Source organism: Pleuronectes platessa, chromosome 12 (genome assembly GCF_947347685.1).
Source record: "Pleuronectes platessa chromosome 12, fPlePla1.1, whole genome shotgun sequence".
Classification (NCBI taxonomy): Eukaryota; Metazoa; Chordata; class Actinopteri; order Pleuronectiformes; family Pleuronectidae; genus Pleuronectes; species Pleuronectes platessa.
The window spans coordinates 5,405,091-5,422,952 of NC_070637.1; the positions used below are offsets into that span (position 1 = coordinate 5,405,091).

General features: G+C 41.4%; 1 protein-coding gene across 3 annotated transcripts in view; it reads right to left on the minus strand.

The window, feature by feature from the left end:
• LOC128453780 (regulating synaptic membrane exocytosis protein 1) overlaps nucleotides 1-17,497 on the minus strand; it is a 90,166-nt gene extending 72,669 nt beyond the window's left edge. For all 3 annotated transcript variants that reach the window (XM_053436866.1, XM_053436864.1, XM_053436865.1), the window contains exons 1-2: nucleotides 17,337-17,497; nucleotides 12,648-12,722 (exon numbers count right to left, since the gene is read on the minus strand). In XM_053436866.1, the coding sequence (XP_053292841.1) occupies nucleotides 12,648-12,722; nucleotides 17,337-17,497 (236 nt within the window). The remainder of the gene's footprint in view (nucleotides 1-12,647; nucleotides 12,723-17,336) is intronic.
• Nucleotides 17,498-17,862: the final 365 nt, after the last annotated feature.

Here is a 17,862-nt window from a genome sequence, read left to right on the forward strand (position 1 = left end):
GGCTCAGTCCCTCCGTCCTTATTGTCATTTTCTTATTGGGTTCATAGAGTTCTTTGGTTACTTCAAGAGCTCTTTCCTTATACCTTATTCCAAATGTGTCCTGCCTCCTGCATGCTCTACCCAGGTGCTCCTCTTCACCTGAATGCTTTGCTCCTGCTGCCTACTTCATCTGTGAAGGGCAAACTCCAGACAAAGCCCCTACACTATCGTTAAGACATTTCCTGGAGGTTATGTCTGACTTTGGATATATTTATCTGATATTATCTAATGCCCTTCTGTCCATCACGATCCTCCTGTTTTCTGAGATAATTAGTTTCTTTTACTAGTTTTCCTGACACTACCTGTTTTTGGCTGTGTATATGTTTGCCTCCTCCCTGCTTTATTCCCTACCTCGTGTGTGCAACATGATGGACGTGACCACGGGTTTAAAACAATTCTTGTTTACCAGTATGAATTTTGCTGCTCATAGTCAGGTGAACAAAAGTAGCACTTATGTGTAACCAATGACAGGCATCAGGTCGACATGAGAAATCCACTAACCCTTAATAGACAAAATGTTGGCTGGATTCTAAGCTTGGCAACTAGCAAGAGTGGAAGAGGAATCTGAAGTTTAAAATTTAACAGAGCATGTACAAAATATTCAACATGATACCAACTATCATTCAGTTTAAACACGCGAGGTCCTTCCATGGTTTGGATCCTCTCTACTCATGACTCTTCCAATCTGCAAAGTAAAACTCGCTTAGTTAAAAGCAGTTAGAAAGTGTAATGTAAAGTCTTTTAAAGTCTTAACAACACCTTTTAAAATATATATTAAAAAAATACACTCGGATGTCATCTAGCAAATTTTCAAGCAGGTTTAGCTTATATACTGTGTATAAGCATTCTCTAACACGCCAACAATTGACCGGGGATGTGTGACATTTGTTGTCCTTTCTCCAAAGTCAACAGTTACCACCCAGGCAATAGTCAATAGCCGTTTTCAGAGATATTTGTTTTCATTTTCATTTTTTCTGTCTGTCACGTGTTATACATATCAACAATTCCCTCCCTCGCTCGGCAGATAAACCGGAGGCTCTCACTCGGATATTTGCGTTGACACATGCACCTGCTTCGCGTTAAGTGCGGAGAATCTCCAGAGTTCAGTGCATGTCTAAAAGCAGCTAATGTACAATGAGAGTTACGTGTTTGTGTGTGGTTGTGTGAGTTGCAATGAATCAGGCAAAGTAGGACATACTGGAGAATAAAAAGACAAGAATAGGAATAGGAAATGTATCAAGTACGTCACCGCCAGTCAGTCAGTCAGTCAACAACAAGAAGACATCAAGTTCTCTCTTACAGGTGAGAAAAAAAATCTTTATCACATCAAACAACATTGTCAGGAAACGTATGGAGGGGTTGGGGGGGTGGCAGATCATTACAACAACACAACTGGCAGGAGGATGGCGGGAAAAGAAGGGAAGGAAGCAGAGAGAATGAGGAAGAAAGAGATCAGATAAAAACGTACAGAGCGACAGAGACACGGATAACGGGCTCATTAGGAAAATGCAGGAAAAAAATACATATTCAAAATGTAGTAAGACGCAAGGTTAAACCTTGAGAATGAAAAGCTTCACTTTCCTGCACAAACACTGAGTAAAAAATGTCCTCAGCTTTCCCATTAACACATTCAATGACTTTAACAACTTAAAAGTAAAGCCTTGTGTTTGTGTAACTACAGTGTGTGTATACATGCATATTTCAAACAAACAGTCCACAGCTCACAGCAGGAAGCAACATTAATGAAAAGCGTCAAATAATTAAGCTGTAGGAGGAATAACGAGCTCCACACACAGAGAGAAACCTAAGCTTTGCTCACAAGAATATAACTAAAATTGGGATATATGCACAAGCTACGCATTTCAAAAAAAGCACGCCTCATATGGAAAACTTATTATTATCATAAGTTTATTAAAGGAATTTCGATTACACCCAAGCGACCAACAGCGACTCTTTGGCTCAGAGGAAGAAGATATATCAGGCTTTTGAAACGCGAGCAACACAAAGACAGTTTGACGGTTTCAAGAGCGTGGAAGGTGGATGAGTAAAGGGTGAAGAAAGATGGAGGAATAGAAAGAGGATGAGAGGCAGGGACAAGCTTCAGGACTAACTTTATAGGAGTGTGACAGATGCTACGATACAGCGTAACTCTGAGCCGGGCAGCGCATGGATGTTTACCTGGCAAGGAAAACAGCGAGGACACACAAACATACACACACACACACACAAACAAACCGAAATTTTGATCGTGTAGGGATATCCCCTGTTGGCATCCTGAAGGTTTAGACTTGGAATTTTCTAAATTTGGCTTAATACAAAATAAATTCTAAATTGAACTTTGGAACGTTATTCTTTATTCTAACACATACGTTATTCGTTCTGTGTCTTTTATGGTTCCAGTTTCATTGAGCTGTGGAAATGGTGCTTATGTAGGTCACTGACCTTTTTCCCTTTACTCACTGAATGGACTCAGTCTGTGTGTGTGTGTGGGGGGGGTGTGTGTGTCTGTGTGTGTGTGGGTGTATGTTTGTGTGCGCACAAAATCTTTTTCACTTTATTAACTTTTTGGGGCTGAATATCAAAGCTCAAAGTATAGCTCAACAAAACGTATTTTCTCCACAAATCATAGAGATAGAATCTAAAGCTTTTATGAAGTCACAAAAGCTCAGAAATTATGTTGTGCATAATATCTCAGAAACCTACAGGACCTGACGCTTCTATAGAATAAAAAAATTACACATGATCATATGTTAGAAATTAAGTCATCAAGATATATTAATTCAGAAAATGCGATTTCACAAGTTTTAGTAATTAATCGACTTCTGCAGTCAATAAGATTAAAGAGATGATGCACAGCTTAATCAGATTAACCAACCATTCATCATCATCATGACCATGTAACTGTGAAATGACATTATTACAATATAAAAAAGTTAGCGTTACTTGATTTGGGTATATACAGTGTGTAAGAATCCCCCCTGGGATGATTTTCATTAACATTGTGTGTCCACTCACTCTCACCTCTTGCTAATGAGCTGTCAAAGCGTTCTTTCAATTTCCATAACTGTTTCCCCCAAAATGGTTTTGGACCTCTATCTCCAGGAGCCTGGATGCTCAATAAAAGCTTAAAGTTTCAAGTAAACTGCTCCAAAAAAAGTTACAGACCTCCTGCAGGACACACTGTAGATGTTTCCAAAAATAAGGCAATAAAATGGCTGAGTCCTTCAGCACCATTACTGCTGCTCAGCCAAAAGCTGGCACTAGCCTCTCCACTCCCGGTCTTTAATAAAGGAGGGTGGCACCAGGTTGGGTGTTGGGAGCCAGTTTCAACTCTTCCTGTAGTGACTCAGGCCTCTATGGCCGAATATGAGTCACTTCTCCAGTTCCTGGATCGATATTCAAAAAGCAGGCAGACATGAATCAAATAACAATGAGTCAGTGTCAGAGAAAATCACATCGCAGCCATTTACAAATTAAGCACTCCGTCTCTCTCCGCCTCATTCTCATTCACTCTCCAACACTCACTTTTAAAGTTACTTTACTGAGATCTGGTGAGAGATGTTGGAGTGAAACCCTTCAATAGTTTCATTCTGTCCAACTCTTTCCTCAACCCAACTAATCTCCTCCTCCCGGCAGCGTTCTCTCCCTCCATTCTTTAATCTACACATGTATACAAACACGCACACACACACACACACACACACACACACACACACACACACGCACACGCACACACACTCTCTCTCTCTTACTGTAGAGGAGTCATCTACAAGATTGATTGGAACTCATTTGGTATCCTATAATAGACCAGTATTAAAAATGTTCCTCCTCCCCCATGCTATTTGTGAAATTGAATGGAAGGTAAAATGAATGCCAGAATTAGAAATGGGTTTCCGGTTTGCAGCAACTGTTTGTGTGAGTGTTTTTGTGTGTGTGTGTGTGTGTGTGTGTGTGTGTGTGTGTGTGTGTGTGTGTGTGTGTGTGTGTGTGTGTGTGTGTGTGAGAGAGTGTGGTTTGGGTATTAGTTATGTTGTGGGGACCCAAGTCTATTTGCACTGTCACATTATTGGGACAAAAAGCATGTCTCCATAACTTAAACGTCAGATATTAAGGTAAAGAAATGTTTTAATGTCAAGGTAAGATTTAAGATAAGATGGGGTAAGGTTAGGGGTGTGTGTGTTTGTGTGGGTGTATGTGTGTGTGTGTGCGTGTGTATGTTTGTGTGTGTTTACAGCATGCAGACCCTCATTCATTAAATTTTTGCAGAAAATAGTTTATCATTGGTTGATAGAAACTTGACATTATGAAACTTTTCATATACACTGTGTCTCTAAATCTGCACAACTAAACATCGCAAAGTTTAGTTGCCATGTATCTAAGGGAAATTTAACACCTATCTCGAAGCTTTTGACCAATCACAGAGCAGTCTGGTCTCAAACGGGGGGAACAGGAGCTAAAACCAGGTATTTCAGACAGAGACTGAAAAGAGGTTCTGCAGCAATGGACAGAAAGAGGAAAGTGATTTATTTTCTGAACAAAAGAGCAAGTAAACCTTTCAAGTAATGACCCAAATCTAAAATGATGACCCTGAATGTGAGCAGAAAAGCATTTGTCTGCTAACCTGAGGAGAAACATGTGTCTGACAAAGGGCCAGTTCAACCCAGTAGAAGGCCCAAAGGGGAATGATGTGTTGTGTCTTTTTAAAACACAGATTTATCTTTGTTATACTTTCTCAGGCTCTTTTCAATGCTGAACAATCTTTTCAATGCTAATCTTTTATCTGGTAAAATGCTCCATATAAGCACAACAAGGCCATGCAGCGACAATTTAAATCAAACCATTCGGCAAACTTAATACAGACACTGCTAAGGCCCCAGTCATTTCAGATTATTTGGTGATTTTAGTGGCGCTGATTTCAAGAATGTGTTTTATATAGAAAAGTAAAGTAAACTATACATGCAAGATAAAACAACTCATCTACCTAACATGTTTCCTATTTAACTGGAAATCCATATATTTCCTGAAAAACCTGCTCTGATAGGATTTGTCTCCATAACATAATGAGCCTCCCTCTGTGTTTACCTCTCCGTCAGTGCATGTATGTGCTGTGGCCTGGCTGCTCACCATATGGCAGTAGGGACACGGAGAATCGCTCACTCTCGATTTCCTCTCTATGTGCCAACCGCTGTTGTTCCTCCTCCATCCTTTCCCCTCCCTTCACTTCCGTCAGAGGAGTCACCATGCTGAGCTGCTCGGGTGCACTCTCACTTCCCCCACACTCCCTCCACCCCTCCCTCCTTCCATCATTTCCTTATGACACACTCGCTTGTATTCCCTTCCAGTTTTGAGAATATGTAGAATAGAGATAAGCAATATTAACAGTGTCTGCCCCCAGACAGCTCTAATGTATTTTGCACCAAGAGATATTGTTTTTTATTTTAATCATTGAGTTTGGAGCTTTTGGTTGTAAAATAAAAGAAGCAACACATTTTTTTATTTTGGGGGGAATTATCAACAGAGGAAGAGATGATTCACACCACTTAATACTTAACAGCACAATATGCACAGAATGTGATGCATCTTAACTCTCTCCTCCAATTTTCTCTCTTCTCCTCGTTTTCTCCTCCTCTTTCTCACCTCCCCCTGCCTCCTCTTTCACTTTATATACTTTCATGATGGCTTTTCTGCCCACTCATTCTTTAACCTCGCTCTTTCTCCACTTCTCACTCTTTTTCTGTCTTTCTTTCTTTCTCTGTTTGTATGTCCTTGAATATAATTTAATTATTGATTATCATATTATCACTACTGCCTCTGTCTAGCAAGAATCATCAGGACAAGGGTTTTGGTGAATGTACATAGAGGGTTATGTATTCTCACATTTATTATAAACATATTCTTGTATTAGATATCGTATGCATGGTTTATAACTCACATAAATTCGTTAAGAATGTAAAGTTTGGTCAAGACCAAGAGGCACAATCAGCCAAAGGTCAAATTAAACCACACTGCAAGTCAGATTTAGAGCCTAATCCAAGATACTTAACAAATACTTGAATCACAAAGTGCCACATGGTCTGAAGTGCACTGTTCCTCAAAGACTCATATTATATTCAGACATTTCTTTAATGGCTCAACTGCTTTCACTCACATTTGTGACACATATCAGGAAACATTTATACAAATTTGCTTGTGCTCTCATCCTTTGTGTCTAAACAAACTGACTTTTTTCCATTAATTTAGAATTAAGAATCCTATTTTTTAGATTACATCAGTATAAAGTTTACATAATTACATCATTCCTTCAATAGTTTCAGAAACAATTCTGACACCAAGTGCATTTTTCATATCCCTATAAATGAGTTCATTTGGCTGATGAAAGTGTCATTACTTTATAAATTTGAAATATACTATTATTGATCCTGGTAACAACAGCCCCCCCACTGGTCATGTCTTTGATTATTGGCTCCAGAATCTCACCATGGCCTTAAGATAAGTGAGGCCATGACAGTGTATAGCCCATAGGAGGAGCGTTCACAAGCTCTGATGTGTTGGTCAAACTCAGGTGAGGGCACGTTCAAGAGCACAGTGGCTGTGGGATGGTATTTTATATTTAGCACAGAACTAAAGAGAAGGAGGTGTGAGAATGAGAGTGCTGGAAAAGACACTTATTCTTTAAGTGCACAATCACATAACACACACACACACACTAGCAATTGGACAAATAACTTAGGAGGACTATTTTTGGATTAGCAAGTAAAGGATGTAGTGTTGACTGAGAGAGAGAAAGAGGTGGATAAACTTGGAGAAAGAAAAAACAAAGATAAGACTAAAGTCAAACTAATTAAAAAAAAGAATTGCCTGAAAAAAAGATGAAGGACGAGAGAGAGAGAGAGAGAGAGAGAGAGAGAGAGAGAGAGAGAGAGAGAGAGAGAGAGAGAGAGAGAGAGAGAGAGAGAGAGAGAGAGAGAGAGAGAGAGAGAGAGAGAGAGAGAGAGAGAGAGAGAGAGAGAGAGAGAGAAAGGACCAGATGGAGAGAGCACCAGAGCCAACAGCAGAGCTAAGTGGGTAGTGTGCTCCCCAGACAGCGTTCCATATGGCCTGGCAATGCTATACACAGACAGGCCGTACAAGCACACATATACACAGCATGTATACACACAGGCACACAGCATGTATACACACACACAAATACACAAACACTCCTCCACACCAACAATCAAAATTCACACACCTAGTTCATATTCACACACGGCCATGTACCCACACATACAGAGCACAGTCTGAGGTTGGACGTGAGGGGAAGTCTCCCCCGCTTCTTCAAAGAAATTACATCATTTAAATCCTGACATTTGTTAAAATGTCAAAATATTGTTGTAGATTTGTTAAAATGTCAAAATATTGTTGTAGATTTGTAATGTGAAGGGGCCAGTGGTGGTTGTGGCTCATGAGACGCACCTGGCTATAGCTAACAAATGCTAACATCCACTGTAGCCAACACTGATATTTTGTACCTACTCTGACATTTGGGTTTGAAGACTGCACTTAATGTAGCAAGTTGTCAACCGTTGATCAATAATGAAAATACTATCATCATTTGTATTGATAATATATTGTGATGATATAAACCTTGGTGAAATAACATTAGTTTGTGTATGAGTAATTTTTTAACATACACAGCTAATTTTAAGAATACTACAATAAGTTTCATTTCTGGTACAATCAATAGGCTTTGAGAAAATGCCTAGGAATGTATTTTCATTTGACAACTCTATGAGGAAACCCAGTCGTAAAAAATTCGAAACATAATGTATGAGGCCTGCCCTCTGTCTTACCCAATAGAGACGAAACTCTCATCAAGCTGAAATGTATGAGTGTGTCATGTCCCTACCCAGTCCCTGCTGGAGCAGAGACACATGGGAAGACCAGGATAACAGCCAATCCCTAAAGGAAGTGAGGAAATGACTCCTCGCCAATCCCAGAGCTCACCGAGGTTACTACAGGGCGGCTGGGCCATCGCCATGGTACCCTGCTATCAAGGGACAGCTGGCCAATCACATTCAGAGATGTAAAGTGTAAACATGTTACACTGCAGTGCAGCCATGTTGCCATTACAGAGGCATGGGGTGGAGCAACATATCCTACGTATGTAAAAAGGTGATGCATCAGTTATGACCAGTCTGCAAAGGAGGTGAAGTATAACTGAAAACATGTAAATAAATCCATTCCCAAATCTCACAAGTTGTAATTTATGACAACAATCTGTACATTTTCTATTGATACAGTAAAAGCTTACTTACATATGTTACATCATCTTTAGCAGGAAAGACTAAAGTTTAGGATTAAAGGAGAAAAGCTCCATGCAGCACTGCAACGCAAATACACTTGACTAATAAACAAAACATGAACTTAAGCCCCATTCAGCCTTCTGCGTCCAAGCAACGCCATAGCCATAGCCTACACGTAGACATGTAGCCTATCCAGAGCAATTGTAACACTAGGTCGAGTAATGTTTTTTGTCGAAGACGACCTTAGGGACGCCTTCTCTCTTCTTCGTCAATTGTTTATTTACATAGCCACTGCGGCTCCTCGTAGCCTTTTTCTGGCGGACAAATCTGCCAGTCAGTGACGGGTTATCCAAGTGATCATACTTTCGGATCTCTTCTGCCAAACGCTCTTCTATTTAATTCATATTCGTTCTTGTAAATCTTCCGTTGTTTCTGCCGGTATTATGTGGCATGAAACCGGAAATGCGACTCCGGAAAGGATGTAGTTAGCAGATCAATCACATCCCTTGCGAGCTGTTCGAAAAATGGGGCGACGCACGTAAGCACGTAAGAAGAGATACATAAGCACGTAAGGGGCCCGGAAGGGCTCTTGCGCTTGCGGGCCCGTGAAAACTCAGAAACATGCGCCAGCCTTTAGGCTTCATTCACATAAGAACGGGGGTTTTTTTTTTTTAGGAAGAGCTCACACGTGCTTGCTGATTCAGTCTTTTCAGACATTATGTACCCTTCGTTGATCGTCTGGCTTCTACCACATGACCCCTTTCCAGGGCAGTTCAATTCTCTATTTTACAATGAACAACCATTTACATGTGTAGGAGAAATAAGAGCTATTATTCAAGCCCAATTCTCAAGTACCAACTAAATGCTTCCTGAGTGCGCCAACACGCACATGCCCAGTGTACATGGGTGTTAACGTGATATGTGTTTTCAGGCGTGTTAGGATGGACAGGAAATAAAAACTGATATGGAGCCAAAACGCTTGTGTGGACAGAGATCAGAGTAGATGTAGCCTTAGAGATCCAGTGTGTTTCGACTGAGGCAATGTCATCCATGTCAACAGAGGTTAAGTGGGGCTGCAATAGACGCAGGCAAAGACATTGACCTCGCAATATTTATTTATTAGTAGCAATAGGTTGACTAATATAAATACTTTCCATAAATTCCGGGAGTTACCAACCGTGCACATTGCTTCACTCATGGAATCTAAATGGTAAATGTAGTGTATTTATATAATGCTTTTCTAGTCCTATCGGCCACTCAAACCACATTCACCTTTTTACACACATCGACATGCAGCATTTTTGTAAAAAAAATGTGTAATATACATATATATATACATATATGGGTAGTTGGCAAATAAGGGTGAAGCAATATCTTTTTAAATAAAGTTCTAATGAGGATTACAGTTGTATGAAATTTAGAACTATAGCCGTCACACTTAGGGTTGCAGAGGGGCGGAAAATTACCGGTAAATTTCCGGAAACTTTCCTGAAACTTTCTATGGGAATATTCAGCTCTGGAATTTGGGGAATTTTGAAAAAAAAAATATACGCAAATTACACGCTGAGCAATAAAAACATCATTCAAAACTCTATTCTAAAGATGTATGGAATGCAGCACACGCTGCATGTTGAATTTCAACCCTCCACTGTGCATTTCTCCATCACTTGTGCAGATAATTTCTAGCATCCTGCACACTACAGCAGGCCTATTGAGGCCTGTGTGTAGTGTGCGTCACGCCTCAAGACAGCATTTGCGTTACGAAATTTATTTACCTGTAAATACTAATATACTAGTTTTGTGCATATTAAAAGCTAATATTAATAAAGTCATTATATACATTATAATGCCAAGGCAGTTATTAGCTGCTCCAGATATTTCTGGTTTCTTTTGTTATAATGTAAGTTTAATGCTTCACCTATGTTACGGTCACCCCGCAGGACATTTTGCGTATTCAACTAAAATATAATCAAAACACAACAGATATTTCATACAAAATCATAAGTTTAAAACAAAGTACCATAATATGCCTCACAGTCATGTGTTGTTTAAGTGGTAAAATGCGTCTAAATAAACATTCACACTTAATTACAGAAAAATCATGTGTCATGTTATCCAACCATATATAAGCAGTATTACCATTAACAGCAGAGTCAAACAGAATGGATAAACCAAATACTAGCTCTAATAATTTGCTAAAATATAAATGCCTTATTTTCCAATATCACAAGACAAAACTTTTCTGTTTTGTTGTGGTTTGGACTAGACATGGTTTTATTTCTGTCCCATTTCTGCAGGGACAACACTGACTGTTATGTCTGGTGAATAATGTGGGGAATACTGACCAGAGAGGGACATATTGTATAATGTTATAAACGTGGGGCCATATTGTGGGATTCCTCGGAGAGTCAGATGTGCTCCAGCTGACTTACTTTGTAATCCCACCTCACAGTCTGATCCAACACACACACACACACAGAGACACACACACAAACAAACACAGTGCACACAGATAAAGCAAAAAACAAGCATTATCCTTTGATCATTGTGTGGCAGAAAAAAAGACAGTACAGGCCACAGGCGTCACAGCGAACAGAAATGAATGAAACTAACATTTCAATGCATAAATGATCTGATGGCGTGGAAATGCTCATATAACATCAAGGAGTAAAAATGACAGTTCATTTCAAGTAATGTTGTCAATTCAAGTCTCTGTTAGCGACCACTGATCAAATAACCAGAGTTTACAATCGCACACGCACACACACACTGTGGTAAAGGAAAGATGATGACTGAGCAGAGCCATTATAAGGAATCACTCTTGACCAACCCATCAAGCATCCAATCTCCACTAATTGGAAATGAGATGAAAAGCATTATTCCAGAGAAACTCTAACCACCTGCATTCTCTTTGGGACGTTAGTTAGCAAGCTGGCAATGATTGGAAGGTTTAGAGGCAACATAGAGGCAAAGATATTTTCCTTCTTGTAAATTGACATTTAAGTTTACTTTTAACTTTGCCCTCACAGCAGTCACGTTTATGATATAATGATGATATAGAGTTACCTTAAGGTCGCTAAGAAAGGACAGTTTTCATGCTTTTCATGTCAAAAAGTATCCTGTAACAAAGTCTTGGGCAATTACTGTTACGGAGATGCCACCGAGACAAGACTCAGAGTTACAACATCTTCTGTCGTCCAGCACAATATGAGGACATTTTCTCAGAATCAAGATGACAGTTCGTAGTTTTGTCAGACTGTTTGCCTGAAGAAGTCTTACTCTAGTAAAATGTGGAGAAAAAGATGGAGGGATTGAAAAACGTTTCCAGTTAGCAAATATTTTGAAGTCGTGCCTAGAAAATATTTGGCTAGCTTTTAATGTGCTCTGCGGCTGAATCATTGCCACCAGGTTCTGTGAGTAACCACAAGCTTCCAGCACCCCCGATCTCACAAGGATCTGGTGACAAACATCACTGTGCATCAGTCATTCAGACCTTCAATGCATGTGAGACAAGCACAGTAACCAAGTCTGAGTCTTCTTGGCAAATAAAGCTGGCTGCTGATTAGCATTTCTAATAATAAATCACAGTGCTCATGTGTTGATTATCTCTTTTCCAAAGCTCATGTGAGATTCCAGATATCAAGGAGAATTTGAAGTCAGACATGTCATACACACACACACACACACACACCCACACACACACACATACACATATCTGCGATGGAAGTCATTCATCAAGACAGGCAGCCGAGCAAACTGTGAGACGAATCTGAGAGCAGCCATGGAGGAGGAAGACCACAACATCAGTGTGTTTCAAATGACTCAACAGGATATGAACAGGCCTCATTCTGTCCATCTTCACCTTAGACACTGGTATAGAGCATTGACGGATCACAGACTGAAGCTGGGCTTTGTGTGTGGCTTTAACAGAACACACAGTCACTCAGAAAGTAAAGAAGGCTTACTGAAATGTTTCATTTTCAGTGGCACCACATGAAGCGTATTTCCTAAATATAAATGAACAATCAAAATGAAGTGTCTGACCAGCATCATCCCACTTAGAGTATCACACAAATTGCATAATCATGTCTTGAGTCATGCTTGAAAAACACCAGAATGCAGGTTTATCTTTTATACTGTTGACTCATTCAAGGTGTGAAAAAGTTTTCACAACAAAGCATCAATGTGAGACTGCCTGCCACTGAGAGGTTGTTATCGTCCACAGGGGTGAAGTGGCGTTATAGTGATGCAAAAACAAATATTAAGCCCATTTCAAACTAATTTTAGTCCAGTCCGGGGTTGTATAATATTGGTGCCACTCACCGGACATCATTTTGCTGTGGAGGTTTCTTCTGCCCGACCAGGTTCACCGTTCTTGCTTGGATAGGCTTATCTTCTCTGAAAAACACCAAATTAAAAATTACTATTAGCACAAACAGGTCAAGAACAAGTTTTCTGTTCCATTGAGTTAATTTATATACTTTTATATTTCCCTTTTGCGGTGAACAATTAACTGTAAGAGGTTCGATTGCAGTTTCAATGACATAAATACCCCTCACCTCATCCTCCCCTCCTAAGCATTTAGGAAAACCTATGGTGGCCTTTAGGTAACATCGAGGCTCTAAAGAGCCAGTGTTCAAACAGTCTCAGGTGTTTTTACACAGTTGAAAATTAATTCTATTTCCGCCAATATATCTTCTTAAATCCTACATACTGGACCTAGAAAAGTCAGGTAAGCATCTTATTTAATACACTTTTTGTTAAATTCTGCTATCACCTCTGGTTTAAAAAAAACTCTGTACTTGGAAAAGAAAGAAAGCTGTCTTTCTTTCCCATCCAATCAGCAACAAGGATATTTATGCTAGTGGACAAGGTGGTGATGGGGTCTCGATCATGAACAGTATAGCTACCAGTACGCTTATCCTCTTTCTTAGAGCGATTTTTAATAAAACCAGATGTTAGATTTCAAAACGAGATAATGTCTTCATTCCTCTGCCGTCTACGACTAAGGGATGGGAGGACTACCAGAAAAGAGGTCTCAGATAACATACACCGCCACTACTATTTCAGAACGGAACAACTGTTAGCCACTGGAAATGTTACTTTCACAATAGACAGACGCACACTGGCCGAATCAGGTTGTTGAATGTGTAGTTTGTGTAAATACTGACAATTTATTTTGTCTGCAGACAATGTTTAGGTTTGTGGAGGCGAATTCCAACTCATTGAGATCAGTGGTTCAGTGGGGGCAACTGTGGCCGAGGGGGTACAGCATCCATTTGCAAGTGTCCTTGGGCAAGATACTGAACCCTGAATTGCCCCCCATAGAAAAGGTCCCATAGATGCACTGTATGAATGTGTGAGTAATGGTGAATGGCTATAAGTTGTCCTGTGAAGCGCTTTGAGTGTTCATCAAGCCTAGAAACTGCGCTATATAAATACAAACCATTACCGTGGCAATGTGCGAGCATGAATGTGGGGGGTGGAGCTTCTAAAGGAGCAATTATGGGAGGGGTATGTTTGTTTTCAAATATCTACAGTCGCTCCCCAGAATCAGTAACTCCACCTTTAATGGACAGGGAAGTCCTAGGCCATTCCTTTAACTTTCACAAAGTGTCTTCAAAGACTTGCCTAAACTCTTCCTAAGTGAGTGAAAATGTAAATATCAGCTGCATCACTGCAAATGTTTTTGAAATATCTGCATTAGTCACTCCTTGTAAAACCTCAAGTGTTTGTTTTAGTTAGTTCAGTTAACGCTATATATATATGAGTAATGAGAGAGTTCATATTAAAGTCGTATAGCTAATAAGCATCAGCCACCTTCATCCATACACATGAACAGTGAGCTCTGATCAGCCTGATCACAGAGGGAAGAGAGAGAGAGAGAGAGAGAGAGAGAGAGAGAGAGAGAGAGAGAGAGAGAGAGAGAGAGAGAGAGAGAGAGAGAGAGAGAGAGAGAGAGAGAGAGAGAGAGAGAGAGAGATCCCCGCCAACAGGACATGTCTTTTTTATCGTCAATACTGGTGATACCCCTTTCGTTATGAAACAATGTTGGCACATTATATTGATATCTCTTTGTTCCTCAAGGATACGTACGAAAGATTTCCTGTTGCACTGACAGTGGTAACTGAGGCATGTTTCACATCCTCCAGTTTCAACTTAATATTAGGTGTGTGTTCTCCTCACATGTGTTTCAGTGTTTCACTTTTATAACATCTTAATGCAGCATAAGTAAAAAAAATCAAAATCGTGTGCCCTGTGTTAATTATAGAGTTACATGCATAACTGTAAAGGATCACACAGTTTAAATGACTGGAGGCCAACAGACGTCGGACACTGATTAAACTGATCAAATATATTCCAATACATACAACGTATCAGAATGGTCTGGGTCAATCGATTCGAACCACATTATTGGTACCAGCATCAACATGGGCTTCAAATAAAAGAAATGCCAGTGTAACCAAAACATTTCTGCCGCTCACACACACATACTGATTAGGGATCTTCAGTCATGATGTAGCCGCAGCGGTTGTGTAGTAAAATTCTGTATTTTACAATGATACAACTGCTCACATGTGTCGGGGACAAGCTACTATTCAACCCATTCCTGTGTACCATACCAGCACACGCATTCCCAATGTACATGAGCAGCCATGGGATATTCATTTTCAGGCGTGTTATTAGGCCTGATATGGAACCAAGATGTTTATGTGCACAGAGTTGTATGGATGTGGTCTTAAGTTTTCCCAGTGCATATATATATATATATACATGTTATAGGTGTTTCATGTCCATTCATTTTTAACCTTTAAGTTTAGCATGTTTCTATCTCCAAGGTGCACTCACACATACAGTAGTAGCTCTAAGTGAAATCAAATACACATCATCACTTACACATCATTCAACTATACCTGCAGAGAGTAAGGCTACATACATTTAGCCCTTCTCTATGCTTTCCATGTAGGTGAAGTGATTGCAACAAGATGCATGAGTTTACTTCCCCTGAGCCTCTGGTTTCGGTGCAGTATGGACGACCCTCCAACTGGTTAAGAGAATTGCTGTTTGTGTTTGTTTTGGGTATTTGTGGCAATTGTTATAGCTCAAGTGTGAATTTTGATGTTCGTAGTACAGTGAGGGAATGCTCATCACTGCTCATGGATGCATTGTTATATTGCTGTTAGAGTCACACAGCAATATGTTTCATTTTACCTTTCCTTTTATAATTTGTATTATTAATTATTAACTATCATCTACTGCTTGTCAATATTTCTTTGTGTGAATTAAACTCATTCGTATCATGTAACAATTTGCCCTATCTACACTTACATCATTGTTGCTATAGCTATACACCCTCAGGGTATACTGTACATACATATACTGTGATTGTATATGCTGCGATAGCAAGGAAACTGATGGTGAGTATATATCTTAAACTGCTCATGAGATGAGAGTATTTTCTACCTCGCTGCATTACAACCCACACTACTCTACTGCAAGTACACTCACCATGCATTAGTCAACCAGTGCAGCTTTTCAGTGCAGACCCAATCGTAAAGACACACACATACACACACATGCATGCACACAGGTTTGCTGTGGCAGTCGCCATCCAAACAGTGATGAGAGGAAACAGTGCTGAAGCCAGTATGCTAGGACATATATGTGCTGACAGCCTGCCTCGGCTGCAGACGCTTCAGCATGACACGACTGAATCCACAGCCTCTATCTAATACATTACTGAAAATGATGCACAGCCACTTAGAGTTGGAGTTATATATATTGGACATTTCCTTCTTTAGATGCAATGAATCGATATTCCGTTCCAGTGCTGGGCTATCAGTCCGCGCAGAGTGCTTAAAATAGAACAGGGACGTAAAGCTCGAAGAGTGCCTTGCTTAGGTGGGTCGTGCTATCTTTCTCACTGCCAATCTATGCACGCAGCTCCATGCGGGCCAGGCAGAGAACGTGATAGAGGCATTCGTTTCAACTTTGTGCATTTTTTTTGGTCGTGGAGGGGAGCGGGGTGGACGTGGGCTGGTTTCCGTTACCGATCGCGGCGACAAATAAATCTGGTTGGGGACACGTTTCTCCATGCATGTACGGTGGTGATATGGATGAGGCAGGGGTGGATGCACACAGTGAATCTAAGTCACTCCTGATTCAAAATGACATTACACAGGCACCTTTTTTCTACGCTGTTATAGGCCCACTGGTTCTATAACCGCCTGTGTGATGTCTGTTGCAGGAGCACTGGCCTACATACAGTGCATAAGGCTGGGGAAGGCTCAACCGCACCCCTGAGCTGCAAACAGCAGCTGTTGAGATGGATGCTGCACAGATGAAAGCCAACAGGGAGGGTTTTACTTTTACTATTCTCAGAGCCGAGCACGAGCAAGCCTCCTGCAGTTCTCTTGCTGCTGCATCTATCAATGAAATATTTCAGGCCAAGACCAAACGCTCGTGATGACATTATGGAGACCAGCTAAGATGAGGAAGTTGTTATTTTTCCATCTGAGTAGAGTGGGATGCTGCCGATTTTGGGAATGGTTACACACCTTCATCCTCCCACAATCCTCCTCTTCCTCCCTCCTGAGCAACTTAACCCTGACCCGCCGTGCGCTCACAGAGTCTCACAAGAGCATAAGAGAATCTGCAAACAGGACGTGAACCTGATCTAATTTGGCCCCATGCACAGAGCTGCTGCCTGTATGGGTTTGTGAGCAGGTGAGTTCTGAGTGGAGGGACCAGCAGGATGTACACACGTACACACACAATGCACACACGCATGATCAGGTACATTGGAGTGGAGAAGAAGTCCCAATGCTGAAACATTTGATCCATAGGAGTGATGGAGGTGGATGGACTTCAGGCCCAGTCTCTCTCTCTCTCTCTCTCTCTCTCTCTCTCTCTCTCTCTCTCTCTCTCTCTCTGACACACACACACACACACACCACATTCACACACTCTGTTTCTTCTCTCTCTCTCTCTCACTCTATCTCTCCCTCTTACTTTAACATGGCCTCCTCCTTCGCCTCCTCCTCCCGTTGCCGAGCCAGCACAGCCATGATGATCTTCCTCTCATCCTCTGTCAGATGGCTCAGGTCCGGTTCCGGGATGGCCGGGGCGACGGGTGGGCGCGGGCCGCCCCGAGGGCCCACCGAGGCGAACATCTTCCCCAACACCACCACCTTCCTCTCCTACCTCCCTCCCTCCTCTTCCTCCTCCTCCTCCTCGCCTCGGTCGGGATCACGGATAGAAAACCCGCTGTCCACGGATCACGACATGGCCCACGGACAAAGCGGCGGTTGGAGCGACTGATGCGGAGTTCCCATCGCGGTGGCGGGGGGCACCCAGGGCGGCAGCGGCAGCGGCGAAGGCGGCGGCGGCGGCAGCAGTGTCGGTGCTGGCTGTGGTAGTAGTAGTGGTGATGGTGGTCCCGGTTGCCTTCTTTCAGCCTCTGCTTCTCCCTCTTGCTGCTCGGCTGTCTTCTCCCCCCACCCCCCTCCCACCGCCCGCCCGCCCGCCTCTACCCTCC